At 52.5% G+C, this 7,110-nt stretch overlaps 1 protein-coding gene and 1 long non-coding RNA gene across 4 annotated transcripts; one reads left to right on the forward strand and one right to left on the reverse strand.

Moving 5' to 3' along the window:
- Positions 1 to 1,394: 1,394 nt before the first annotated feature.
- LOC308236355 lies at positions 1,395 to 7,025 on the reverse strand. 2 transcript variants are annotated; one of them, XR_013959269.1, is made up of 4 exons: positions 6,939 to 7,025; positions 5,712 to 5,933; positions 2,027 to 2,167; positions 1,395 to 1,915 (listed from the first exon to the last, which is right to left on the reverse strand). It is a non-coding gene; the product is annotated as an uncharacterized lncRNA (long non-coding RNA). The 2 variants fall into 2 exon arrangements; XR_013959270.1 differs by lacking the exon at positions 6,939 to 7,025 and having other exon boundaries at positions 5,712 to 6,169.
- Positions 3,533 to 5,882, forward strand: ZBTB32 (zinc finger and BTB domain containing 32; the record flags this gene model as incomplete). Of its 2 annotated transcripts, none has more annotated exons than XM_080645933.1 (5): positions 3,533 to 4,452; positions 4,707 to 4,780; positions 4,891 to 4,959; positions 5,076 to 5,240; positions 5,617 to 5,882. In XM_080645933.1, 5 exons carry the CDS (start codon positions 3,572 to 3,574, stop codon positions 5,880 to 5,882), a joined length of 1,455 nt encoding a protein of 484 aa, XP_080502059.1. The 2 variants fall into 2 exon arrangements, with proteins under 2 accessions (XP_080502059.1, XP_080502058.1); XM_080645932.1 differs by having other exon boundaries at positions 3,572 to 4,452; positions 4,644 to 4,780.
- Positions 7,026 to 7,110: the final 85 nt, after the last annotated feature.

Here is a 7,110-nt window from a genome sequence, read left to right on the forward strand (position 1 = left end):
TAAGGAGGGAGGAAGTCTTAAAAGGGATATCCTTAGATGAAGTAGACACAAAGTGGGAGGCAAGATAAGGTTTCCCATTCTTGCCCTAACCGGTTTGGCTCAGTGGATAGAGCATCCGCCTGCAGACTGAAGGGTCCCAGGTTCAATTCCAGTCAAGAGCATGTACCTTGGTTGCAGGCATATCCCTAGTGGGGGAAGTGCAGGAGGCAGCTGATCGATATTTCTCTTTCATGTTTCTAACTCTCTATCCCTCTCCCTTCCTCTCTGTAAAAAATCAATAAAATGTATTTTTTAAAAGTTTCCCATTCTTGCCGAAACCGGTTTGCTCAGTGGATAGAGCATCGGCCTGCGGACTGAAGGGTCCTGGGTTCGATTCCGGTCAAGGGCATGTACCTTGGTTGCGGGCACATCCCCAGTGGGAGGTGTGCAGGAGGCAGCTGATCGATGTTTCTCTCTCATCGATGTTTCTAGCTCTCTATCCCTCTTCCTTCCTCTCTGTAAAATATCAATAAAATATATTTTTTAAAAAGTTTCCCATTCTTGGGGGGCTTTTATTCACTGAATGGGGAGATCCCTTGCCTCTTCTGCTCCCTTTTAGACTTCCTAAAAAGCCTGTTGACTACTGCCTGCCAACTACATTTGGTGGCTTACAGAGGACACTGCCTTTTGAGCTGTCTCCAACTCTCTTGATCATCAATGGGCAAACCATACCAGTGGGGATGTTGAGTCACAGACACATGATATGGGGCTGGGAGGTGAGGGGGACCGCATACCACTGGGTCTTCCAGACCACTGTACCTTTCCTTATACACTTAGGGTTTCTCCCTCATGGCTTTCCCCACGTATTCCATATCTTCAGGGATTGTGTGTTCCTCTGTATACACAATCTGTAGAAATATCAGGCATTAGAGCTTTTATGTGTCTAGGCCAAGTGTCTTTTATATGGATGTATAATGAGTCCCTGGGTGTGGTGGTGTGAGGAGTTAGAAAGCTCAGAAATGAAAAACATTTAATGTTCAGAGTAGCAAATGACTACAGCTTGCCCATTTGCATTTTCCCTTTCACTCTGACTCATCTTCCCCTCTCCCCACCCTATTATTGCCCCTCTACCAGCCCCACCCAATGGCACACCCTGTCTGATCTAGGAAGGGTTAACATCTGCCTGCACCCAAGCTAGAACAAGAGGTAGAGGGAAGACATATTAGGTCTGGAGGGAGAAAGTAGAAGGCTGGTCTGAATATTTTGGGGTCCTGGGGCCAAAGGGAGAAACAGGAGTTTAGAGACATAATATTTGAGTCTAGGAGAGGACCCAGAATCTAAGGGAGAAGGCTGGAGAGTGGGGGGAAACCAGAGAAGCCTTCCGATGCCTGACTTGTTTATCTTTGTTATTTATTGGGCACATTATGCCAGGCTCATAAAAGTGATTTATCACTTGTCAAATCAATGAAAATTTGTCATAGGATGAGGGATCATGGAATATGAAAAAGAAATTTGAGTTTCTCAGACCTCATCCTTTTCCCAAGTTAACAAGTGCTAAAGTGAAAAGAGGGGAAATCTCCAAGGACCTTGACTCTTTGGGCAGGAAGTGAAAGAAACCCCGGAGTTCTGATTTCAGAGAAATGTAATTTGTCATCAACCCAAGAAAAGGAGTTTTTCTCTTCGAAGACCACCACAGACCCTTTCTGGGGTTACCCCCTTCAGAGTTTGATGGGAGGATCTGAGTCACTCACACACCCAGTCCTCAGTGATGGCTCAAATGACAGAGGTCATTTCCACAAAGCAGTCAAGTCTTCCTAGTATCAAGTCAGGCATGCTTTCGGCTCTCCTTCACTCTCTCCTTGGAATCAGATATTTCAGTCCTTTGCCTCTGAGATAGTAGAAACCGCTTTCATCTACTGGAGCTCTGCCGACACCTCTAAGAAACAGAATTAATACTATTTGAGTGATACTATGTACTGACAAACCTCTTTCACATTCATCATTTCATCTTCACCCCCATCTCCAAATGAGATAAGCAGAGGTTTACCCTATTTCATGGATGAGGTAAGGGAGGCTCAGAGAGATGATTTGCCCAAGGTGACTCAACTAGTAAATGGCAGAGATGAGATTCAAATGCAGATCTGATTAGTTCAGGGTTTTTTGTTGCCTCAGATACACTTCTTTGACTCTGGAAGTTCACAAATGAAATAAGGAGACAGGTTAGGAGGCAGAATGCCTGGATTCTAGAATAGAAGGGGTGGTCTCTACTGGAGCGGTGAAGCAGAGCCAGGAGTATAAAACCACACCCTGTGGGGGAACTGTGGCAGGCTGATACTTGGGACATCCAATGGAAGATTGTGAGGTCAGGGGCGGAGTTATTGGGGTAGAGGGTGGGCAGGAGCTCAACAGAAGTTCAGAACATGCGGTGTTCAGGAGGAAGCTACAACTGGTGAGTGGTTTCTTCTCCCCAGCTGAGACTTTCTTCCCATTATATCCCTTTCTGTCCACTTCCTGCCAACCTATAGCCCTCTCCCTGAGGTGACCAAGTAATAATCCTGCCTCCCACAAGAGTCCTCACCACATCTAGGAATATGCCTGCTGGGTATTGAGATACTTGGGTCTGTCTCTTTGTATCTGCGTTCCCAGTTCTCTTCTTAAAAGCAAAAGTGGTGATTTTGATGTGTGAGAAATTCCTGTTTTGTTGGGTTCTTTTTATTCTTCACCTTTGGCTTATGAAAAACAAAATTAAACCATCTTCTTATCTTAACTTGAAAGGAAATAGCCTCTCCTTTGTAGTTCTCATTTCCCTTTCTCTCATGTCCTCAGGGGTCAAAGTCTTCTCCCAAACCTCTCTCTATCCTTGGATCAAGAGCCTTCTTTCCAGTGACTTCTACACCTGCTCTTAACTCACTAGACAGGCATCTTCAGTCTCTTCCAGTTCCTTCTCTAAGGATGTGTTCTAGATGCTTCAGCCTCAGGATGACTGATGTCTTGGAACCTGCCCTCCTGCAACTATGACCCCATGTATTGCTGATTTGCTGCTTCTCAGGACCCTCAGCTCCACGTGATGGACTTGTGAAGGGACACACTAGCTCTCTAAACTCTCCCATGAAGCTGTGTCTTGCTCCATCCCTAACTGCCAGGGATGACTGGGTCTGGAGGTGATCTCTTTGTCTCAAATGAAGGGAGCCTGGCCTGCTCAGAGGGGCGCAGAGAAGAAGTATTTAAATCAGAGATTGATAATTGGCAGAATCCATCTACACTAGTCTCAAACCCACTACTTAATATAGTTGTTAACTACCTGATCCTTGCTTTTTAAGTCCTGACTTTGATCTAATTTCCGTTCTCTTGCCACCGAACTCTAGGTCCCTGGCCTCTGTTATGGTTCTGGATAAGCTCAAGTCCTCTTTTGGGTTAGTTTATTTGCTCCATTTAGGACAGAGAGCTCTGATCCAGAACAAACAACTCATTCTTCCTCCCCTCATCTCCACAGGCTTGAGAATATGCTGTTCCTTCCTCCCCTTTCCACCATGGACCTCGAACTGTGGCCTTTATCTCAGAACCTCTGAGATTAGTACCCAGGCAAGGCAAAATGCCCCTGTCCTCAACAAGACTGCCTAGCCCCTATGGCTCTGATCGGCTGGTGCGGCTAGCAGCCAGGCTCAGGCCAGCACTATGTGATACCATTATCACCGTGGGGAGCCAGGAGTTCCCTGCACACAGCCTGGTGCTGGCAGGTGTGAGCCAGCAGCTAGGCCGCAGGGGCCACTGGACTCTGGTGAAAGGAATCAGCCCTTCCACTTTTGCACAGCTTCTGTACTTTGTTTATGGAGAGAGTGTTGAGCTGCAACCTGGGGAACTGGGGCCCCTTGAGGAGGCTGCCAGGGCCTTAGGGGTGCAGTCCCTGGAAGAGGCATGCAGGAAGGCTCGAAGAGACAGGGCTAGAGTAGAGTTTAGTCAAGGGCTGAAGGAACATCAGAAGCCAGAGAAACCCACAAGGGATTCTGAGAGTGGAGTGGGGGACCTTAGAGAGCAGAGACCAGAGAAGGTTATTAGAGCTGGTGGGAGAGAAAAGGAGACGGTGCAGGAGCACAGGCCACTGAGAGAGAGCTCTGAGATAGCAGAGGCAATGCAGGAGGATCAGAGGGAGCATATGAGATCAGAGGAGAAACTCGACCAATCTCTTTTTGACCACGGGGGAGTAGGTGGGAAACAAGAAGTGATCATGTGGGTGAAGGAGAGTCCAGGGGGCTCTGAGGAAAGTTTAGGGGAGTTGCCTGGCCCCCCACCCCCACCAGGTTCCCTCCAAACCAGCATCACCTCTAGGCCCTGGTGGGCTGAGGCCCCTTGGTTGAGGGAGAGCCAGCCTGCCCTGTGGAGCCTCCTGCTATTGCCGCCCAGATATGGCACTCCTTTCTCCCATAGTACTTCCATCACTGCAGCCTGGCAAGAGGTCTGGCCTCAGGATCAGAGGTGAGTGAAGGGGCCCAATAGAAGCCTATCTGGGAGGGAGTGGCTCAGGTAAGGCAGTGGTGATTGGTGAAAGGGCACCACATCTTTTATCTCTATTGTACATTTCCTGAGCTGGAGATAGGACAAAAAGCTCCCACCACAGGGGAAACCAAAGCCCAGCACCTGAGAATGTACGTCACTGTCCTCTCCAGGATGGGGTTGGTCAGGATCCCAGGTTTTGCCAACTCTGTTACTCTTCCCCACCCCACCCCAAGGATCCCACTGTCCCTGAACCTCCACAAAGGGCTCTGGAGCCAGAATCAGTTGGCCTTCTCTAGCTCTACCACAGGTAAGCCCTTCACTGTCCTGCATGAACCCTGTAATATGGTCTCTCTGCTGGGGTGGTGGCTGCAGGAGTCCAGCTTGAGTAGGGCCCCTACTTCCCTCTGTTCTCTCCAGGTTCCCTCCCCCAGGGCCCTGCAAAGCTCAGCCCTGGGGGGATGGAAGAGTCTGATCAGAGGCACACAGGTGAGTAGGGTGAGGATGCTTTTGCTTCTGTCTCATTGTAGCCCCTGATATCGTGCCTGGGTGTTCCAGTGATCCCACTCTGGGATTCCCAACTCTGCCCTCCTTTGTTCCCACAGGTGCACTTGCAACCTGTGTGGGTCATGTGGGCAAAGCAGGCTGCCCATCTCGCCAACAGCCTTTCAGGCCTCCTCCTGCTCGGTCCAGGCCCTATTCTTGTTCTGTCTGTGGAAAGAGGTTTTCACTTAAGCATCAGATGGAGACACACTACAGAGTCCACACAGGTATGGGCACCCTGCCCAAGCACTGATTTGCCTGCCCCTAAGTCCCTCTCTGCTGCCTAGTTCCCACACAACTCCCTTGTCCAGTTGCCCCCGATCTACCCGTAGGCCGCCTTCTTCTTTAAATATATATATATTATTGATTTCAGAGAGGAAGGGAGAGGGATAGCGAGATAGAAACATCAATGATGAGAGAGAATCATTGATCGGTTGCCCCCTACTGGGGATCAAGCCCGCAACCCAGGCATGTGCCCTAGGCCAGAATGGAACCTGGGATCCTTCAGTCCATAGGCCCACGCTCTATCCACTGAGTCAAACCGGCTAGTGAGTGCTTCGCCCCCTTCTTATCTTCACTGCCCTTCCCCTCCACCCGCCCTAGGAGAGAAGCCCTTTTCCTGTGGCCTCTGTCCCCAGCGCTCCCGGGACTTCTCGGCCATGACCAAGCACCTGCGGACACACGGGGCTGCACCCTACCGCTGCTCTCTGTGCGGTGCCGGCTGCCCCAGCCTGGCCTCCATGCAGGCACACATGCGGAGTCACTCGCCCAGCCAGCTCCCGCCGGGATGGACCATTCGCTCCACCTTCCTCTACTCGTCCTCCGCCTCTACCTCCCTGAGGCCATCCTGGGACTCCACCTCCAAGTAGGTCCCCTGTCTCCTCCACCGGACGGGATGTCAATAGCTTCTTTGGCTGCAGCTAAAGAATAAAAGATATAAAGACAGGCCGGCGGGCTGGCTAGGCTTCTGATCCGGCACCCTGGCTTTGGCGGTCTAGCAAATTCGGCTCTAAGAAGCATCGCAGGAAGGGCCCCGAGAGCCCTCTCCCAGATGACCAAGGACCGCAGAAGCCTGGACTAGAGATACCGTGTGGGACGAGGGCAGTGAAGTTTGCAACAAGTGAATCTTAACTATGCGGGGATTGTTGATTTCATTACTAAAATAAAGCGTTTTCTGTGCCTTCCTCTCAGGACAGGAAAGCCGAGCCCAGAATTTAGTCTGCGCGGGTTAGGGGTGCGCGCAGCCTTGCCCCTGGTCCTGTAGCGGCCCCTCGTGGCCGCACGTCCGCTGTTCCGCACGGCGGCCACCTCCTCGGTCTCCCTGTCTTCCCAGAGGCAGCAGGTCGGGAGGGCTCGATGTTCGGGCTGACTTAGCAGCAAGCCCTGCGGGGGAAAGCTGTAAGAACCCAAGTTCCTGCCCTTTCCACAGCAAGCAAAGGCGCACGGAGTCGGAGTCTGGGGTGGGGTGGGGGGTCCCTGGCCCGGGCTCGAAGAGCCGCGTACTCCACTGCTTTCAACCACCCGCCTCCTCTCTTTGAGGACAAGGGCCCCGGCTTCTGCGGCATCTTTCCTCCACGCTGCGTGGAACGGCGGCCGGGTCGTCCCTGGAACTGAGACTAACCCTTGGCCGCCGCCCCTTCCCCAGCCCAAGCTCCTGCAGCCGCGAACTTCAGTTCCCGGAGTCTTCGAGCTCCCTGGGAAAGAAGCCGCCTGCACCCTGGGAGCGGTAGTTCACGCCAGCCGCTGGCCGGCACAAGAACGATGGGAGGAGTCTGGGGCGAAAGCCACGCCTCCCGGCGGCTCGGGAGCTATCTTTCTTTCTGGGTCGGGTCGGGACCCCTACAGACCCAGCTCTCGCGGCCCTAGGTCCCGGCGGAAGAAGCGCGACGCCTGGACTACATTTCCCTGAGGCCCCTGCGCCTCACCGCTCTCCGGCCGCGACGCGGGGTCTCCGCTCCTCTGGCGCCGTCTAAGGTGACGGCCCGCCGGCCGCGGACTCCCGCTCCCGTGGTGCCCCGCGCGTGGCCGGCCCAGCCCCCGGCTCCCGCCAGACCCGCGGCGGCGCCGGTAATTGTCGTGAGCCGCAGCCGCGCCGCC

The sequence above is a fragment of the Plecotus auritus genome (genome assembly GCF_963455305.1).
Source record: "Plecotus auritus genome assembly, chromosome: 10".
NCBI classification, from domain to species: Eukaryota; Metazoa; Chordata; class Mammalia; order Chiroptera; family Vespertilionidae; genus Plecotus; species Plecotus auritus.